Raw genomic sequence first — 21,576 nt, forward strand, 5'->3', positions numbered from 1 at the left:
GAATAAAATTTAATTTACATTCATTTACACAGACTGCACCGGCAGAGCGGGGCGATGAACTGGTGTTTGAAGAAGAGGCAGGTCAGATTGGAAGGAATCAGGAAAACAACAGACGCAAATTTAGAGGTGAGAGTCACAGTGTGACAGCTTTATTTTATGTGGAAATAATATTTACATAGAAAACAATCTGCCCACCGCTCACATACACACACACACACACACACACACACACACACACACACTCACTCTCCCCTTTCGACACTGACACTCAGTCTGTCACACTTCACTCCCCTGCGCCCCCTCCTTCGCTGTCACCACGCTCCTTCTCCTTCTCATTTCCTCTTCAGGCCGTGGCGTGAGAGAGCCGGCTCTCACTGGAGGACGCAGCGCAGCCACGAGCCGGACCTTCCGTCCTCCTCCGCGCTGTCACGCCGGCCGGCTCTCCCCTCGTCCTCCTCACCATCCTCGCAATCTAAATTTGACAAAGAGGTCATGAGGATTTGTCACGACGTGCATCATCTAAAATTAACCTGATAGTGAAATCAATTCCATGGTAACCCATTAGCCGTGTGCGTCAGTAAACTAAGTCATGAAAAAGGTGTGAAATTGCATTAGTGTGTGTGTGCGTACCATCAGTCTCCTCCTCGTCATCTTCAGAGTCCCCCTCAGACTCCAGCGAGCAGGACTCCAATCGACTGTCTCTCCTCACTGTGACGTCACCCCTGTAAGATTTACACCAAGCAATTCATCAGACGCCTAATATCAATAGAAGAGTGTGTCAAAATCAGTTAAATCCACCAGCGCATTATAAATCCCAGTATAGCTTTAGAATTAGCGGTGCAGTTGACCTTGGAATAAATATGCAAATGAGAAATATAATTGAGCGGTTTAGACTCAAATCTTTTGAGCCGAGTTGCGTTGACGTGCGTCATGCCCACCTCTGCTTCCCAGAACGCGGGAGCTGCTCCCACACGATGAGGTCGCGACCTCCTGTGACCCATCGGTGGTCTCCGCTCCCCGTGGTCCACGCCGCAAAGCAGAGGATTCTGGGAGCGTCGGGCCAGGTCAGAGAGGCCAGGTACTGACACTGAGGCAGTGAGAACACTAGAGAGATGGGGGGGGGATTGGAGGTCAACAGAGGGAAACAAAGTGCTTTCGATTTTGTCTCAAGTCTGTATCGGGCTTTCACCCTCTCAGAGTGGAGCGGGTAACTTGAGGCTGCACATGGTTTACTCACAATTTAGCGAGCTCTCTCCATTTGCCACATCATAGCAGGAGCCAATTAGGAGGCCTCCTGTCTGGTGAGCACAATCTGTTACCCCGGTGATGCTGCTGTGATTGGTCAGTCTGGACATCGCTCCTGTGATAATTGGACAGATGTTAGGTGGAGGATTATGCAAATGCTCCGACATCTACCTTCTTTTAGTCAATCTCTCTCTCTCCATCCCACACACAGGCACGCACACACACACACACACACACGCACACAGTTGTGTTTGCTATGCTTTTGAAGACATAAACATAGACTTACATTCTTTCCTGGTCACTTATGCTTACTATAACCATACTGACCACCTAATCCTAACCCCTACACTAAACCTAACCTGAAACCAACTTTTAATCCTAAAATGTAATTCTTTACATTGTGGGGACGTGCATTTTGTCCCCATAAGGAAAGCGGGTCCCCACAATGTGAGCAATAAACACACACACACACACACACACACAGGTTTATATTTCATTATCTTTTTGAGGACATTAACACAGACTTGTATTTTGTCCCCATAATAAAGCAGGTCCCCACAATATGAGTAATCCACGTCCACACATACAAACAGTTGTTTTTCCTTTGTTTTTGAGGATATTAACAGAGATTCATATTCATTTCCCTCCTCCTTCCTTGGTCATCCAGACCATAACCATAACTACTACTAGCCTTACCTTGACCCTCACCTTAAAGCAAGCCATCTCCCTATAATTTAATGCTTTCCCAATGGGGACTTGCATTTTGTCCCTGCAAGGAAATTGGGCCCCCACAATGTGATTAACACACATCCACACAAAGTCTGTCAATCCCACTCCAGAGCTTACCTGTCCTCCAGTGCAGAATCTTGAGCCAAGCTCGACCGTGAGCCAGGAACACTCGATCCCCCCGCGGGCTGAGGGTCAGACGCCCCGCCGGTCCCCCTCCGCAGCCCGTCACCTGGCCGCTCCAGTGGTGCAGCAGCCTTAGAGGGTCTCGATCCGAACACCGGTTCTCCCACACAGACACCCCTCCCTCTGCTGAGCCGCTGAACACCAGCGGACCCTGAGACTGTGGAGGGCACAGGAGACACGGTTGTCATGGTGATCTGAGTCTTTACCCAGTGTGTGTGTGTGTGTGCGTGTGTGCATGTGTGTGCATGTGTGTGCGAGAGAGATAGACAGATACACAGAGAGTGTACATATGTTTGTGTACATGAGGGGAAAAAAAAATGTGTGAACAGTTTCTGTGCTGCTGCTGGTTATAAATGGATTGTGCTCTTTGCATGATAAACAACAAAGAGGATGACAATGATGTGCTACGCTTTAACGCTTCAGGCACATTTTGATTGCAAATTGAAAAATGTGCATAGGCAGCACAGCTTTGGATTTCAACATCCATAAAAATCTTTTTTCTTGCTCACAATAATATGTACAGTGTTCTCTCTAAAGATGGACGAGCTCCGCGGCTAACATCTCAACAAATATCTTTGATTTCCATTTGAAAGCTATAAACAGAGAGCGCGTGTGACGATAAGAGTGAAGTAATACAGTCGTTTGATTTCCTGAGGAGAAGCTTTTTCACAAATTAATAATTAAGACTTCTGAAAGTACTTGAGATAGCTCCTACGGAAAGAGTGTGTTTGTGTTAAAAATAGGCTGAACATGAAAAACAGCTTGAGCATCCTCGGCCGGTAGGTGAGCGACCCACCCACCTGGACGGATGTGACTGCTTCCTGGTGAGCGTTGATTGACTGGCAGTTTTCAAAGGTGTGCCAGCTCCAGGCTTGAACTTTCCCCCCGTCTGCAGGGGCGACAGAGTGTGCGGTTAACATGTGCTGACAGGCGTCTGGCAGTCATTATTGCTGGTCACGGTCGACCCACCTGAGCCTGACTGCCTAAACTGTGTGCCTCCATCTCCCTGATTCAGCCCGATAACTCTGCGCTACACTTTCTAACTCGCTGGCAGATGATGCCACCATGTGAGAGTAAAGACACACACACACACACACACACACACACACACACCAGCATTCGTACAGATACGCACGCACATTCCCAGAACAAATATACGGACACAAATGCAACGTGATCCGACAAAATCTAAGTCCAATTATTGTTTCCGCTGTGTCACATACGCCTGCTCGTCACACAGAAACACACCTGACCCGGTGATGATGTAGCCGTCCTCCTCTGGCACAAAGCAGAGCGCAGTCACGGCGTTGAATGTGTAGATAGACTTAACACACTGCCCTGGAGGTAACGAGAAAACACTAATTTAATTGACAGGACACAGACCAGCAGCCACGCAGGAATACATTGATTACAATGCGCACACACCGTGTTTCTCAGACAGAGCCCCGGGGCTCCGTCTACCTTAATATATATGTATATATGTGTGTGTTTGTGTGTGTGTCTGTGTGTGTAGCATGTTTGTGTGGTTAAGCGTACCGATGCTCAGGGCCCAGATCTTCACATTGCAGTCTGCAGAGCCACTCAAAATAAACCTCTCCTTGTCCGACAAAGACAGTGACCAAGCTGGCGAGAGGGCAGACACAGACAAAAGAGCGGGGAGGACAGAGGGAGGAGGAGGAGGGGGTGGAGGGGGAGGAGGAGGAGGAGGAGGGGGAGGAGGGGGGAGTGGGGATCAGGAAAAGAGAGAGAAGAGAGGACAAAAAAAAAAAAATAAGCTGGGAGGAAGCTGTAAATAAGTGATGATGTACAAAATGAAAAAAAAAAAAAAAGACAAGACAGATTGTGAGAGAGAGGCAAAGAGAGAATGGACGTGATTTTAAAAAAAGAAACAAATTAGCCGATGAGCTGAGCTGCATCATTTATGCGCTGCACTTCTCCACTTGGTATTTTTAAGTCGGCGGAGCAGGTGGGGAGGGAGTGTAGGAGGAGAGCCGGAGAGGCCGGTGGATTTCAAGTGATGGAAGGCTGCCTGCTTCAGACAGACAGTGAACTCTCTAAAGTGTCTGCTGAGGTTATCTCTCGCTGGGGTTGATCTGATGAACCGCTCCTATAATTACCAGACCGCAGGACACGGGCATTACTGCAGCCGGCCCGCATTTAAAGACCTGTGTGCGTGTGTCCTCACCCAGTCTCTTGCAGAACTCGGGGGGAGGTGCAGCCAGACAGGTGACCCCACCGGTGTGACCCCCCAGGTTCTTGTGCTCGGCCGCCGTGGGAACGTGCCATACCTTCACCGTCGTGTCTCGGCTTGGGAGTGAGAAAGAGAGGATGGGGGGGAGTTAGAGGAGGGAGTTACAGTGAGTGAGAGAAGGCGGGCGAAAACAGGCAAGCAAAGTTAAAAGGCGCTCAACATAAATCGCAAGAGATTTGCGCCGAGCGGTCGGGGCGGAGGAAGAAAAACAAATACATGTCAGACAGCGAGGGAGAGCCGGAGCATATTAAGTGATAAATTAGGTGAAGTGTTCACTTTGCACACCCATTATGCAAATCAGGGCTTCTTTCCCGCTTTACCTTCCAGACACCACCAGGTTGTCAACAGCAACCACACAGGTAACTATGTCGTTGTGACCCTCGAGCAGCCTCAAGCGAAACCTCGCCTTCTCCCAAGATGCTTTGAGGGATGTAAATTCAGCTTCTGTAAATACAAAAAAAAAATGATTTGTGCAATTAGCAGTGTTGCCTCATCAGCGCCCCAGCTTGTTAATCTACACAGTTCTTCAGTATGGATTAGTGTGCTAATGCGAAGCGTGGGTCCTGTCTTCAGGGAAGCACATGTAGCCTGTTGGTTTTAATACTGGCAGCCACATGAGCTCGTTAGGACTCCTCTGGGCGTGCGTGTTTAATCTGAAGTCGGAAAAATTAGGGCGCTGCGTTGTACTTTTTAACTGGAACTGCAATCTCTTTCTCCCACTTTTCTCAAGCATCCTACCTTCCTGCCGTAGATGCCGCTCGTCGTCCGCGTCTCGGCACTGATCTGACACGTTGGCCGGCTCTGTCCCTTCCCGACGTCTGCCTATCTCTGCTCCCCCTCCTCTCTCCCTCTGCCTGGCAGCCGGCGCTGGCGTTGCTTGAGCTTTGGACTGCTCTTCTCCCTTAAGGATCTTAGAGGCTGGAGGCGTTTGTGATGGAAGGGCCTCAGGGGCATCCTCCCTGTGCCAGTGCAGAAAGCAAGAGCTGAATGAATAATCGAGATGCAAACTGCACACGGCGTCCTCAGCGACGGGGAAGCATACCTGTGGAGGCTACTCGAGTCCCATGTAAACAAAAACACGAGCACTTCTTAATAACAAGATTCTGGAAAAGAATATGCTTCATTCGTTTTGATGTTAATGTCGGCACATGGTGGTTTCTGTGATGCGCTAAGAGCCCCGGGGGGCTTTAATGGGTAGATGACATCCCTGAGTGATGTTTACATGAGACATTATGAACAGCAGAGAGTTCCCATTTTCTTCAAGCGTGACAGTGTTTGACCTCCAGTGTGTTTGGATAGACATACAAAAAAGATCAAAGGCTTCAAAGTGAATGTTGTTGCTTTTGAAGAATTACGTGTCTCTCCATCTGCACCCCCCCCACCCGACGCTACCTCTCCCTCACTTCCTTACACTTGTCTTTTCATCTTCTCCTTTTTTCCGTCTCCCACAATCCCCAGAGTTTGCTGCGGGCCAGAAAGCTGCAGCTGAAGCTCAGCCAATCTGGAACGCAGCTCCGCCTTCCTGGAGATCTGAGAGGAGAGAAGGCACGAGATTGGTTGTAAACCGAGCTGCTCAATCCACAAGTTGTTTATATGCACAACCAACAGGCTCAGCCTGTATTGATTTATTACACTGCTCCTGGCAACACGCACAGTGCGCCCGTCTGACTGTGAGCTGTGATACCGTGCATGAATGAGTGAATAAAGTCTGTTAACTTCTTATTTTTTTAGATGTTTCCTGTGTTAAACAAGCACTCCCGACAATTTACACATAAAAGGTTGACTTCTGTTAATAATAAACACTGACACGATGTCTTCTGTGGCTCTGGTAGAGCTTTTTTTGTAAAATAACTCCTGATGATGTAACAATGATCTCATCTGAGTTATCTCCGCTCGGGCGTCAAGACTACATTTTTTTTTGACAAACTCAAGGGACGTGAGTTTTGACAATATGTGGGAAATTAGTGGACAGGGACGTTCTCACAAAGACAGGACTGAGTGACATTGTCGGAAATGTAGGAAGACAATGTTTGGGGAGGGTTTGACCCTTAGTAAAGAAGACTACAAGTCTGTATATTTGCTACTTTGATTTTGACCGGAGAGAAAAATCTTTCACTGGCAGAAGTATCGACTCAAGATACTTCAAGCAAATGTATTAATATCACACTGTAAAATACTCTAAGTGAGTATAATCAGTAAAATGCCCCCTGTGACTGCTATATTATTATATATTATATCATTAGACTATTATTACTCATGCACCCATATAAAAGCAGGATATTGCTGTTGTGGTTTGTATAGAACAGCAAATGATGATTATTTTAATTATTTTTTTCTCCATTGATTTGTCCAACCAATAGTTTGAACCTCAGAATTATTAAAAATACACAAGTTATTTAAAGTAAAAGCAGGAGATCTCCACGCATTCAAAAATGAACTTGAACAATGTAGGTGTATGATCATTTACATAACAATCTTTCCTTTCTGTTGACCAAAAATTACATAACGAGGTTGAGTCGGAGGGAGAAAGTTGCATTAAAGAAAAGAGTCAAGTCTCTGATATTTATACATGAGAACAGCATTTGTGTAAAAGTAACAATACCTCAATGTAAGCGCACAGCGTTGTCCTTAAGTTTAAGTATCAGAACTAAAAGTGCTCCTTGTGTGGCAGAATTACCTCTGTTTACATATTATTATAATGTTAAAATGTCTTTCTTAATGTATAACTCTGTTAGCAGCATCTTCATTTTGATCTTATATACAGTATATAATAATAACTTGTAAGAATACATCATAACTTGTTTTATGTTTTTCTAGCTTAAACTTTGATCTCAGAAGTGTCTGTCAGATAACTTATTAAAGTAAAATGTACAACAAGACCCTTTAAAAGAAAGTGGTCAAATAAAATGGAAATGCTCCATTTTAAGTACTGCAAAATAACACTTGGGAAGGTGACTTCTGAATAAATGCAATTAGTTATTCCACCACATGTGCAATACACTTCTATAATTATAAATCAAACAACATTTTGAATAAAGTGTTGCATTACTTAAAAAGATCATTTTTTGGTGTGTGTGTGGCTTTTGTTTTACAATCAGTTTCTTTTTGGTTGTGGGTTATTTCATCATACAAGCTACAAGTACAAACGAATGAAATGCAACCTCCGCGGAGGAGTGAATCATGGCTGCTGCACCAGTAACCTTCACCATCACTTCCAGCTGTAGATGTGTGGGACACCAGTGTGGGCATATATTATCCAGTATTCCAATTAGGGGCAGCCCAGTAAAGAAACACCCCTGTTGTAGGGCACGGCCATAATTTACAAAATTCAGATGCTGCCCTTTTACATACCGAGTCTCTCCTCAAGTTCCTGATCATTATTATTTTTTTATTTTTTGATGCACTCGGTGCAAATGTAAGCTTCTGATCTCTCAAATTCCTGAGGCAGAAGCTGTCAAATCATTCACTCCGACATTATAATTAATTCATGTTAATTACATATTTTGCTTCTTTTTGAGATCAACACCGTTATTTATCGTGTGCGATGCCTAAATTCTGATATCTGTTATTAAATGTGCTCAAGTATCAAAAGTAAAAGTTAAAATAAATTATACTTATGTTATTTTTTAAAATATATATATTTCAAGTTCATATCAAGTGTCATGTCTGTCAGGACGTAATATTCTTTCAAATTTTAGTAAAGCATTTTTTTAAACAAGAGACCTCTCTGTTGTCCATCAGTTAAAGGTCATCTTAACTAGTAATAATAAATATAATAATTATGAAATACACTGGTAGTGTGAAACTGTGCAACTCAACACTGTGTACTCAGTGTCACCTGAGTATCAGTGTGTCCGATTATGGCGTCCTGTATTATGGCGGGGCTGATATTAGCTAGTAAAAATGTCAATATATCGGCCCTTATATACACACATATCTTGCAATGATCCCTCAAATGTGGTCATCAGATACTTCTAACAAAGATATTTAATGGAGACAGGATATTTTACAGTTTAACAATAAACAATTGTGTCTAAAGTGATATCAGTGCATTATAATCTCAGTAAAAACAGTTTTTTATATTGGTGCGTATCAGACAACATAAAGACGGTACCGATATATGTGTGATAGGTCAGTATTGGCCCATAATATCAAGGGTCAACCAATATGACTTTTGCAGGGCCAGTACAGATTATTAGATATCCAGGAGACCGATAACTGTGATAATCAGTCTTACCCTAGATAATACTGTCAAACAGATTTATCAATCAGGCTCTTGTAACTAGAGCTGGACGCCTAAAAGTATTTAATGTAAACACTCAAGTAAAGCACAAGTAGGCTACCTGTGTAAATGTAGCCTACTTAAATGTACTTAGTTACATTTCAGCACTGACTTCCTTTAGAGTTCCTGGTGTCTGGATATCACACAGTGCTCCTCTGAAGGCTGGTGAAGTTTCATATTTGTTCCACTGTCTCTAATTTAGACTAAATGTGTAATAAAGTCAAAGCTGCAGTCATGACCTGTTGTTACACCTGAGGGAAATCTATTCAGGATTATGCAGAAGTCACACATATTACACATTGATCCCACTGGGGGGAGGAATATATGCAGATGAAGTGTTTCTGTACCTTGAATCTCTCCTCTGGGGTAAGACTGATTTTTATTTCCAGATTTTCAATCTGTCTCAACTTCTTCTGCAGCTTCCTCACCTCCCCCATTGGAAGCTGTGCACCGCCTCACCCCAAACCTCAAAGTAAGACCTAAACTACAACTGAAACTGCCCCGGCTGACTCTGAAACAGTCAAACATACAACATCGTGTTGGATAAATAAGAAGTATCTGACGCGGCCCGGCGGTGTGTCTGGAGAGACGTGTCGCCGGATGTTGACAACAGTAAACGTGTATAACTGTCCTGACAGCGACATCGTGTGGACGGGTGAAGAAGTGCATTTAAAAACAGTAAACAACAAATATTATTGTACATCTAAAAAAATGGTGTCCCTTACTCATTAAAGCTGACGTGATTGATAACATTTCTTTGAAGTTACATGCAGTTTATTTGTCTAAATAAAGCCTAGCCAACTAGAGGTCACACTGACAGCTGGAGGACTCACTCTGTGCTGCCTTCAAGCGCTATTCCACCAGCTCGTATTTTTGAACTTCCCATTCATACTTGAGATAAAACAAACATAAAGACAATGCCAACAAGTTTACTGTACCAAAGCACAGATGAAAAAAAAAATGTCAAAAGAAAGGTATTCATACTTTGATATTTTATTAGATAAAAACTCAACATATGCTTGCCAACGAAACATCAAGACACAGTGACCGGCTATACAATAAAATGGGTAAGTCAACCTTTAAACATTGCAAAAATATATGCAGTTGAAAATTGGTTATTTTCGTGATCATGCACCCGTTATGGAGAGGAATGTATGACACTTTCTGCTATTATCTCATTGTGAACATTTGGAGAGACCAGATTGCATGGTATCAGTTCCAAATTCGGAAATAAATTTGCTGCAACCTCAAAGTGTGTTTTATTTGTTTTCTATGAACAGCAGTCCAAAACCCCAAAATATTCAGTGTACTCCAATATTGGATGGAGAGTCAGCAAACTGTCACATTTGGGAAGCTAGAGACATTCATTTTTGGGCACTTTTGCTTAAAAATGACTAAAGGGATAAACTAATTGATCAAAATACTCAATTAGTTTTCCGTGAATCAACTGAACAGGTAATAAACTACCCCGGTTGGTAAATTCAACCCAAGTTGGACCCTTGGGCCCTGTGTCTTTAGGTAATCCACCCATGGAGTGAAAAGTATAAAACTTAATAACTGTTCATCTGAGTGAATGAATTTGTTAATTTCAAAGGATAAATTCACCAAAAAATGAAAGTCAGACATTATATACTCAATCCTGTGCTGATGGTCAGTTGGGTGAAGTTTAGTAGTCATCAAAACATTTCTGGAGCTTCACAGCCAAACAATATTGTAGCATTCTATCAAACAAAGTAGTCACTGGAAGCCCTGAGATCCAGAATTGTTTTTGAAAATATTTTCTCTCTCAGATTGAACTGTTGAGTGTAACACAGATGCTTTAGCGTAGCAGCTCAACAAAAGATCTTGACTTACAAAAGGGTAAATAATACATTTTAATATCAGTTTGGATCTCAGTGATTCTGGAGTCTTTGATTACACTGGATGAGCTGTATGGAGCATTTTATTGTTATTTTTTGGTTGCTGAAGTCCCCATCTACTTCAGTTGTTGGTGATAATGCTGCAACACTGTTTTACGATGTAGCTCCAGAAAACTTTTTGTGGACTATGAAACTTCACCCAATGTCCGATCTGTAAGGAGATGAGTAGACTATCCCTGTGATCTAATACCCACACTACCATTCTATAAAGTGTGAAATATGAAATTATATGTATAATGTATATATGTATAAATAATATGACATGCAGCATGCCAAAAATAACAGGATGTCCCACAACATCAGGTCACATTTTTGCTGTATGGATGCCAGCAGGCTTTTCTGGCTATTGTGACCCACAGTCCTCTGCACAGCACAAAGACATAGGAGCAAGAGGGTCAAAGTTCAAGGAGCACTGTCATGACAAAATAGTATGTCCCAACTGTGTGCACGAATACCCTATATACAAATTTAGGGGTAACTTATCCTTTAAGGCACCAATTAATTTAATATACAGAAAGAAAACGGGTCAGTAAGATTAGGATAAATATGATTGATAGAAATATGTAAATAGCAGTGGTAAATTATCATCAATTAATTTACGGGGAAGGGATGGGACTACATAAATTAATACTTTTTCTCACATCTTTACCAAATATAGAAACAAAGTCATTAAGTCTTTTAAAATCTTTCCGCTATGCTTTTTATGTATGTCTTGTTATTGTTGTTAAACATAAACATTTCAATCAATCAATTTTAGCAAACCCAAGGAACATTGAGTAACTTAAAGGTATAAATGACTGAACTAGGGGGAAAGTGTATCATCCACAGAGTTTAGTCATTTGAAAGACCAGCTGTGATTTGAGGGAACAGATTATATTGGACTCTCTTACTTCCGACAGCACATGAATGCATCACACCGACTGCCCTGCCTCAACTTGAAGCTCAAACGTAACGAAGTAAACACAAACAATCGAGTCTGAATACGATAAAAAAAAAAAAAATCAATTAATTCGTGTGGTTTCACTTTTTAACTTCTGCTGTCACGATACACCAGCTGACAGAGATTCTTTTTTAAAAAAAAATTTAAATTACCCGTCCCCCAAATTACAGGAAGTGACATCACAGCTCATACTTCTTTTGTCTGACGACCTTATCCGGAGGAAGTGAAGCTCAGACGAGGCAGCTGCTTCACCGGAGGGAAAAAAAAAAAAAAAAAAAACTAAAAAAAAAAAAAAAAAAAAAAAAAAAGAGGGGGGAAAACTTCACTGGTTTGCAGGAATTTCGACCGATTTGGAAACTGTATCCAAGTCGTCCCGACCCACGACAGTTCCGGGGAGGGAGACGGAGTCGTCGGTACCGGTAAACGCCACCACTCTCCATGCAGTCGGTAGTAATTTTGAGTAGATTTGCATGACTCCGCTGCCGCCTCTCCACCCGTCTCCACAGCCGGAAGTCTGTGAGGATGGTCTATTGGTTTTTTTCTCTTCGCTTCAGTTTTTTCATCCTTTGGTTTTTTTTTTTTTTTTTTTCCGCTTTGCTTGTTATTTTTTTTCCCCGAGCAGGAGGGCACTACAGACACCGCTGTCTGCTAGCTAACTGTATGTTAATCAGCACGTCGGGCCCGATTAACTACAAGATGCAAGGAGCCGAAATGGAGTCCTTCTCTTGAGCCAGGGCTTATTTTAAACATTATCACGGCCTACATCTCATTTTGTGGCGTTTTCATAAAAGTTAGTATGATGTGGTGTTTTGTTGATCGTTACGCGGCAGCCAACTTATAGCTGTGAAGTTGAATCTGCTGTGAATAACCCCACATTTAGTTTGTATCGTCACTGGTACGATGATCATCAGATCCTTACCTTACAGCTGTAGTCCAGATGAGAAAGTTGAACATTAAATGATATAATCGAGGATTAAATCTTTCATTTACACGTCTGCAAGGGACAGTCACTGAGTCCAACATGTTATATTGGTTTTCAAGTCATATATATGGGGTTTTTCCCATCATACCTCTTATAACCAGTTAGCTATTAAACCTTTATAATTCCTTGTCAGTCAGTCGTTACAACTCTTTATAACCAGTGTGATCTTGTCTGCTGGGCCCAATGCTGCTCTATTTACAGCCGCCCCAAGAGCCCCACACCTCCTGGGGGCCCTGCACTTCTCTGTGTGGTTACTTGATTAATGTGACCTTTTTTAAAAGCAGCTAATGTTGACTTATCACAGTAGAAAAGCCCATCTGCGACTAGTAACTTGAAGGATGGCTCTGTTGTGTTTCTGTGAACCAGCATGCACGGCACCAGCAGCCAAATAGATCGCTTCTTCTTACAACACCATTCACCGGCTGCACTGAATGTCAGTATTTTTATAAATACATGCAGGCACCTGTTCACATGATTTGGCTTACCAGAGTTACTTCCTCGTGGTGTAAACTTAGTATCCGTCCATTAAATATGTTTATCTCCAGGACTGTTCTGCTTTCTGCTAGTTGGGCCTTTTGGTGCAACCTGGACAAGTCGCAATCAGTGTGTGTGTGTTACTAATATTTTATGCTCATCTTGTACCTTGTTTCATTTCAGTTATCAAATTCTGCGCAACTAACACCACAATGCAGCGAATAAAGATATATACTTCTCAAAGTTTGTTAGAGATGTTGGGATATTTAAGTGTTATTCTGTGACACATATTAGCGTTTTGTTTATGAATGTTTATGGTCCCCAAAAATTAGTAACACACTTTATATATCCCAGTATCCCTAAGTAATAGTAGTCGTAGTAGTGTTATTCCTGCTCTTTGCCTTGTTAAGGTGATTTATTTTTTGTTCTTCAGTTGCACAGACATCATGATGTATTTTTAGATGGCTGTCTTGCAATGTATGAATTATGGCAGAATCCGTATCGTGAACCGAATTATCTCATGGTATATTTTGTGATTCCCACTTCTAATCCGAACCTAATCGTGAGTCTGATTATATTAAAGGGAAACAAAAAATGTGTTATCCCAAGTAGGATAACGTCTATCTATTTATTTCTATAATCAGATTGTGGCTGATCATCTCTTATGTCTCGCTGGCATCCATCTTAGTAGATATATTCTTTGATAACTATTTCTAGATCATCTGAGATAAATGTGAGTCTCTGTTTAATTAACTTACATAGACATTTTACAATTGTAGTGGTTTTCAATTGGAGGTAGTCTGTTAAAGATCAATAACCAAGCTCTAATTTCACCTAACAAATGACAGCTACATATTTGTGTATATTTGAAGAGTTCCACTCGACCAAAGAAATAATCTCTATCCTTGTCTACTAATCATAATTGGAAATGTCTGTTTTTTTGTATTTGCAATCTGACATGTGATAATACACTTATTTGTAATGTTATGTCTTAGTGTTGCTGATGTATCATGTTGATGACTCTCTAAGTTACATGTAAGTTTGATCTCATTACAGAAATGATGGAAGATTCTCATTTTAATTCATCGTATTTCTGGTCTCCAATCCCCACAGTACCTGGACAGGTAAATTGAATCTAGAATATATATTTCCTTAAGACCTGATTTGAAAAGTAAACCAATTTCAGGAGTGTTCTGTGACTACAAATATACACTGAGAGGAGAACAGTCTGTTCAATCAAATTAAAAACTCATCCCTCCTGACAGATCGAGAATGCCATGTTCCTGAACAAGATGAAGGAGCAGCAGGAAAAGAACGCTTCTTTCGCTGCTTCCTCTGCATCCCACTATCAAACAGCCCTTCTCACCATTCCCACTCCTGGGACAAAGACAGATGGTGGAGGGCATGTCGGTGGTGTGGCACAACTCCACCCTCCTCACAGCAACCAGAACATGCTGTCTGTCCCCTCCACAGGCATCATGACAGCAGGTGAGTCTGCATCTTTATTAGTTTACGCTGTTATAGTTTATTCAGTGATGATCAATTTCAAATCAGGGGATCACCAAAGGCTGAGTTCAGCCCTACATGTTTAGTTCTGAACCATACATTTGCAGCAGTGGATTAAAACATTTAGATGATGAGAACAAAGTGTGCCTAGCCCATCTCAGCACTATGGGCTAAGAGCACACGTTGTCTGTTAAGCAAACGTAGGTAAAGTAAACACCTCAATTTATGCTACAACCTCAGGTCTTCATTAAATAATGAAGGAGCAGCGACCTGCCATGTTGTACAATCACCATCTTAACACTTCCAGTTTAACGTATAGTACACACGTTTTTCTAATACACTTTTAGACTGCACAATTAGAAACTGTTAATGTTATACTGCCTGCAGTCGCCTTTGTCATGTGTGATAATTTCTCTGTTTCTGTCCGTCACTTTTCGGTGAAGCGGGTCTGGTCATCACAACTCCTCAGGGAACACTCGTCTCTCCCACCTCGTCTCAGTCGTTTGTCTCTGGTCACCCAGCAACCACCATGATTGTTTCAGCGCTCCATCCTTCAGGTAAAACAAGCATAATGACACAAGCCACATGATATAATTCATAAATGGTTCTGAAATGTAGCCGCAGTAGCCACGACTGTTGTGTTATTGAGTGTAAGGTCAATGCCTACTGATTTCTGTGGCCGCGCTTAGAGTAAATTTGCTTTTACAAGAATCAGCCGAACCACAAATTGCATTTTAAGTCAAAACTCCAGAGACCAAGAAAAATGTTAATTCTGCGTAATGTAATATCGTTTAAGTGATTTGGAACATGATCAGACCTGGTGGGTGTCCTTTTTACTATGCCCTGGGCTTAGAGAGAAAATAATCTGTGAGTTATTAACCCAACTGAGCACTGCTCTCACAGACTGGTCTCTGGAGTTACACAGCAACTAAACCTGAAAATGGGCAGCTAATGATTGAATGCTTATCCAGTCTGAGCTATTGACTAACGCTTCTATACCTTTAAGTGAACCAATTTCTGTAAAATAAGTAGATATTTTTCAAGTACAAGAGACTGGTATGTTTGTCTTTTGTTTGTTTTGTAACTTTAGCCTTTTGTTGGAAGAACTTTATGATTGTTTCAACATTATTCAACAGATTTGAAGTCAGAATTAGCTGTGTTTTTCACCTAGATTCTGTGTCATGGGTTGTTTTAAAATGTAATGCCACAACAGAATTGTATTTTACAAAGACTGGCCTTTATTTGGTAAAAATCAAAATTTACATTGTGATTTATGTTTTCTATAGGTTCTGTGTATTTACACATTTGAATGTAGTTTACTCCCGAAAAAGAAGAATAATGACAAAAAAAAACACGAGACCTCCTGCAGCCTGCTCAGATTTGGACTTTGATCAACATGTAGAGGGCAGTTAAAAAAACAGGAAGGCTCAGTAGAAACTTAAACAACTGTACCACAGAGCTTGCGATTCTCTTTCTAAAATCTACAACTCGGTTCATGATTATTTGCTCCTCTCAACCTGCTGCTGTTGATCCTGTTGTAGATAAAAAAGAAGGGGATGCGGCGTCGCATGTGGTCGTGATGCCAGCGCCCTCAAAACGAGGACGAAAGAAGAAGGCAACGGTGGCCAGGATCGGCCCATCAGGAAATGAAACGCTTATACTGGCCCATCTGGCCAGTGGCCAGGTAAGAAAGTACAGAATGAGAAGAAAAAAACTAAGATGGTGCAAAGAAATATAAATCATCACATAACTTTGAGTATTACTTTTGACAGGTGGCAACTTTGCAGCATCACCCTGGAGACCCCTATGCTCTGTCAAATGAAGGTGAAGACCGTGTGCGTAAAGATAGCACTAAAACATACAGGTACGGTGTCGAAACAACACCTGCTGTGCATCCTCCCTTTCTCCTCGCTCTATCTGTGGAATGCAAGCACACTTGTTCCTCTGTGTCGTGTTGAAATCCGCATAGAGACGATAAGCTTTTATAGATGAACTACACGCTGCTGGTTATAAGCATTTAACACACACAGACACCTCCTGTAAACACACTTCACTGCATGTCGTGGCAGAACTTGCCTGTGCTTTAGTGGCAGTTGATTCTTTCTTTTAATGTATTTGAGATACAAATACATCAGTGCTTCATAGTAGCCCTCTCTGCCTCTGCACACACTGGAAATGAAATGCTACCCGGCCTCTACCCTCCTCTTTGTCTTTATATAGCATGCTCTTTGAGTTGTGAACTCTCAAGCACTCCTGCTCTTTCTCTTTTTATTGTATCTACGTACCTTTCCCTGTCCGTTTTTTACTGATTTCTGCCTTGACATCTTTCCCTGTTTACTTTTCTTTTACATTTTAATTTAACCCCCCTCACATCTCGTCTTCATTGGTTTATCTGATATAATTTATTTTCCTTTTTATTGTAAGTTTCATTTTCTATCCTATTTTTCTTTCTTTTTGCGGGTCCCCTGTCTCCTTCCAACAACCATCATCTCCTTTTTTTACTCTCCTTTTCCATCATCCTCTTCGTTCTGTATATGTGTCCCTCTTCTTCCTTCTTGTTCTTCCATCCCGCCCTCCCATTTCTGTGTCTCTCCGCCTGTAGGTGCCGGATGTGTGCGGCGACCTTCCTCAGTAAGTCTGACATGCAGATCCACTCCAAGTCGCACACAGAGGCCAAACCTCACAAGTGTCCTCACTGCGCCAAGTCATTCGCCAACTCCAGCTACCTGGCCCAGCACATCCGCATCCACAGTGGGGCCAAGCCTTACACCTGCTCCTACTGCCAGAAATCTTTCAGGCAGCTCAGTCATTTACAGCAGCACACACGGTACTGCAGACCCCCCTTTCCCTGTAACCAATCCCATACCATATTCCCCTGTCCTGTTAACTTGTTCTGCCAAGAGCTTTTTAGAAGCCCAGACTCCTGTCTTCACCTTCCTCCTGGGGAAGAAATTGGAGAGGTGTGCAGATGCATATTTCACTGCCGTGTAGATGTTGGCTCGCATGCTACCAGATCCATCCAGGACTGACCTTTTCAAAAAAAAAATCAAAATTCAAATTACACCTTTTAAAGTTGGACTCTGTCCATAAAAAGATTTTCCATAATTTATACATTAATCAGGATGGCCATTTGAAATGCATGGAGCTGTGTTATATTAATTGATGAATATTTGACCTTTTCTTTTTTTTCATTTGTGCGTGTGCACACAATACTTGCTTCTCTCTGTACTATCTGCATTGCATTTCCATCACATTTTCCTGCTTTACACACTTCTTTTGTCTGTGTTCTGTCATTTCCTCTGCCAGGGCTTTTCCGATAGAAAGGCACACATACACATTTAGAAATACAACTTTACAAGGTTTAATTAAAGATAAATTTCCTTTGTGCTTCCCCATTTAACCCATTTTGTGATTGTTTGGTATACTTCTTTGTTAATACCTTTTCTTACCATCTTCCATTGAATGCAGTGGAAATCCTTTGCTGTCATGCTCTGCTTTCTTGCTCTCTGAAATCATTTTGCAATCATCCTGTTGCTCTTCTTTTTTGCTGTCATCAAATAGATCGATTTACACTCATTTCTGGAGGCATGTTAGTCCAAACGGATGCATTTGTAAAACTTAAAGGTGCAATATGTAAGAAAAGTGGTATGAAACATTCAAAATTAACCAAAACAATCGACAGAATGTCAAGAAACCACAGTTTTGTCACAGTTTATCAGTCAAAGCAGTTAATGTACTGTGTTAAAGAGACATCTACTGCAGTTAACGTACTAACCAGCTAGACACAGGCCTGAAAACCTCTGTCTCCCAGTGTTCCAAAGCTAACAGTTGCTGCAGTCAGGGATTTATAAAAGAATACAGTTAGCAGTCACCCTATTAATAGGCCACCCCTGTCTGTTGGGAGTAATAATTCAATGTGGCCAATTCTTACATGTTGCACCTTTTTAAATTATTACATGTTAAATGTTCTATTTCTGTTTGCACATTCCAATCATCTAGGGCAGAAGGATATGCATAAAAAGGACAGAGTCAAAATAATTAAGTTTTGCTTTGTTATTCTGTGATAGTTTGACAATTATCAAATTTAAAGGACATAAATCTGACAGAGCATTGTAAAACAATGCGGAATTTTGATCAATTTCTCAGGCATTTACCTTGATGAATGTGTCAAGTATCGTATCATTTTATCTTTTTTCTCAGTCCACCTTTATAATCCTGTTTTCTTTCTCTCTCACCCTGCTGTCTGCCCTCATCAGAAACCATACAGAGTCAAAGCCCCACAAGTGTCCCCACTGCACCAAGTCATTTGCCAATTCTAGCTACCTGGCCCAACATATCCGCATCCACACTGGAGTGAAACCCTACTCCTGCTCCTACTGCCAGAAGTGCTTCAGACAGCTCAGTCACCTTCAGCAGCACAACAGGTAAGTGAGTCACTGGTCTTGGGTTTCTCATCTGCCTCAGTGTCTCTCTGGGGTCAAGTTAGATCACCATGAACATAATCGGAGTTGATTTATGTAAATTAAAATGCTTTTCATTCAGGATTCACACCGGAGATCGACCATACAAGTGTTCCCATCCAGGATGTGAGAAGTCGTTCACGCAACTCTCAAATTTACAGGTGTGAAAAAATGAAGTCTCATACAGTAAATTCATGTAATGTGTTGGTTCTAATATCTGCAGTACTGTAAAACTGTTTTTGTCCAATAACCATTCTTTCCCAGTCCCATCGGCGTCAGCACAACAAGGACAAACCCTACAAGTGCACCAACTGTAATAAAGGATACATAGATGCAGCAAGCCTGGAGGTTCACATGTCTACACACACGGTCAAACACGCAAGGATCTACTCGTGTGGTCTCTGCAACCGCACTTATACCTCAGTAAGACAAATGTCCATTTCTGAAGAACATTACTACATGAAACACTATGAATCACCTCACTGGCATCAGACACCTGGCAGCTACTTTGCACCGTGTAGTCATATGTCCACTGTTTCCCCTCTACCTATCCTCCCCTCATCGCAGGAGACGTATCTGGTGAAACACATGGAGAAACACAGCCCAGACCAGTTGACTGCACCGGCAGCACAGTCGGCACAACAGAACCAGAACCAAAGCCAGAGCCAGGCAGAGAGCGCAGCTGGAGGATCGAGTCGAGCTGGGGGAGCTGGGAGTGGAGGAGCAGGCGGAGGGCAGCAGGGGCAGAGCCAGGGCGGCTACCCCCAGTCGGAAAGCATTTCCTGTCCATTTGACATGCATCAGTATAAGACAGTGTCTGCAAGTGACATCCAGTACAAACCAGTCACTGTAGCAGACCTTACTTCCAACAAGGACCTCTGTCTCACTGTGTCAGCGTCCGCTATTCAAGTGGAGCACCTCAACTCCTAGGAGGGATGAAAGGAAGAAGTTCGGGGCTTGGAGAAGTTAAAATGAATTCAAGGAATGGAAGATGGAGAGCGGAAGGATATAAGCAATACTAAGATAATACAAGAACTTTGGAACACACAAATGACTGTGCCTGGGTGATGGTTTGAGACGGACGGGACAAACAACATGGTGACGCAGTATACTGAATGCTATAAATTTGTTTTAATTCTTTTAGTTTTTTTTCTGCCTTGTTTGATTTTTCTTTTTTGTCTTTTGCTGAGCTGTCTTGTCTGAGTAGAGAGTGCATGTAAAGGCTGCAATAAAATATGTTTCAGTCCATCACAGTGATGGTTAATAAAGGGAAGACAGTCAAAGAGACAGTGCTTCTCTTTATTCTTGTTTCATCACCTCCTGCTCTTCCCTAAAAATACAGCTTTGGCCACGGCAATTTAAAGCCTCTCTGTTAATAAAATTGGCAGTTGACTGCGAAGGTAAATTTTTATACTTTGGTAAAGAGACATCAGTGTTAATACCTCTATCATGTTGTAAAATACACACCCACAATTAAGTCTTTTTAACTTTAAAGGGGACATAGCGGTTACTTCCTGTTCAGGAATGAAAAAAAAAAAAATCAATCAAGTATATATATAGATATATACTACCAGTTTATAAAGTATGATTGTGTGTTTAAAGGATGTGGTAATCCATATAACCGAGACCTATTTGCAGGCGTTCACTACCTTCAGGGAAGTGACAAGCCATTTCACTTTTCATGTAATCCTATTGTACTGCTTTGTGTCTATGTCCTAAAAGTAATGTTATCCAAATGTGTTTATGCTATTGTACTTCCATGATGACAATGTTTATAAGACTTCTTTATGGACATACTGGCACATCTGAAATTTGTGTTTTTATTTTCAGTTTATAATACAATAAACCATCTGAAATATTTGTCATTGGCTTTTCTTTTTTTCAGTTTCAGTCTTAATAATACCACATTAAGTGTTCCTTATTTGCCTCAGTGGCTTCATGAGAAGACTTTTATTCAGTGTTACTAAAAGATTTTAATCTGCTGATTATTTTCTTGATTGATTTAGAAAACATTCGTGGATAAGAGATGAAAAAAGTCTCTGCAAAGATAAGGATAACATTTTAGATGGCAGTCCAACAGCCAAAGCCAGTCTATTCATTATCAACTATTCATATTTGAATACTCAAAAATATTTGATATTTTTGAAACATTGCTTTAACAATGGACCAATCATCAAAATGACTGTTGATTTATTTTCTGTGAACTGAGTAGGTCTAATTGATTGATACACTGCTTTAGCTCTGTATACATTACATGTAAATCTATTATTTTCCCCAAGAACTGTGAGTAGATAGATATGTAACAGAGTTATATAATACCTGCAGAAGAGAGAAACAAACACTAAGCTGCTTGTGTCTTCATTACAACACAATCATGCAACTGCACGTCCAGGTGCATTCATTGTTTTATCTTGTCTTCTCTGCTGGAATGTGCAAATTTGTGAGGTGTTTACAAAAGTGGACTGTACCATTGCAGAGAAGGGGGCTTATAGTCAATTTAGCCAACATTTCTGTGGTCTGTGTGTAAATAATGATACTTGGAATGGGGCCCTTTACTCGACTTCAATTGATACCAAAAAAGATCAAAATTATCGTAAGCCAATTT

General features: G+C 41.5%; 2 protein-coding genes across 7 annotated transcripts; one reads left to right on the top strand and one right to left on the bottom strand.

Annotated features, from left to right (window-relative positions):
* Positions 1-119: 119 nt before the first annotated feature.
* si:ch211-154o6.3 (uncharacterized protein LOC563854 homolog) lies at positions 120-13,119 on the bottom strand. Of its 2 annotated transcripts, none has more exons than XM_037074961.1 (13): positions 12,469-13,119; positions 5,820-5,938; positions 5,147-5,367; positions 4,729-4,852; positions 4,343-4,464; positions 3,694-3,780; positions 3,406-3,495; positions 2,958-3,046; positions 2,092-2,314; positions 1,238-1,360; positions 939-1,104; positions 631-722; positions 120-472 (listed from the first exon to the last, which is right to left on the bottom strand). In XM_037074961.1, the coding sequence occupies exons 2-13, from the start codon at positions 5,831-5,833 to the stop codon at positions 372-374; spliced, it is 1,452 nt and encodes a 483-aa protein (XP_036930856.1). In that variant the 5' UTR covers positions 5,834-5,938; positions 12,469-13,119; the 3' UTR covers positions 120-371. The 2 variants fall into 2 exon arrangements, with proteins under 2 accessions (XP_036930856.1, XP_036930855.1); XM_037074960.1 differs by lacking the exon at positions 12,469-13,119 and adding an exon at positions 9,038-9,293.
* Positions 11,787-20,834, top strand: znf384b (zinc finger protein 384 b). Of its 5 annotated transcripts, XM_037074949.1 has the most exons (11): positions 11,794-11,968; positions 14,062-14,129; positions 14,271-14,493; positions 14,955-15,068; positions 16,053-16,195; positions 16,284-16,375; positions 17,114-17,338; positions 18,768-18,935; positions 19,054-19,132; positions 19,236-19,394; positions 19,539-20,834. In XM_037074949.1, the coding sequence occupies exons 2-11, from the start codon at positions 14,064-14,066 to the stop codon at positions 19,899-19,901; spliced, it is 1,632 nt and encodes a 543-aa protein (XP_036930844.1). In that variant the 5' UTR covers positions 11,794-11,968; positions 14,062-14,063; the 3' UTR covers positions 19,902-20,834. The 5 variants fall into 5 exon arrangements, with proteins under 5 accessions (XP_036930841.1, XP_036930840.1, XP_036930844.1 ...); XM_037074946.1 differs by having other exon boundaries at positions 11,787-11,996; positions 19,236-20,834; XM_037074945.1 differs by having other exon boundaries at positions 11,789-11,968; positions 19,236-20,834.
* Positions 20,835-21,576: the final 742 nt, after the last annotated feature.

The sequence above is a fragment of the Acanthopagrus latus genome, chromosome 17 (assembly GCF_904848185.1).
Source record: "Acanthopagrus latus isolate v.2019 chromosome 17, fAcaLat1.1, whole genome shotgun sequence".
NCBI lineage: Eukaryota > Metazoa > Chordata > Actinopteri > Spariformes > Sparidae > Acanthopagrus > Acanthopagrus latus.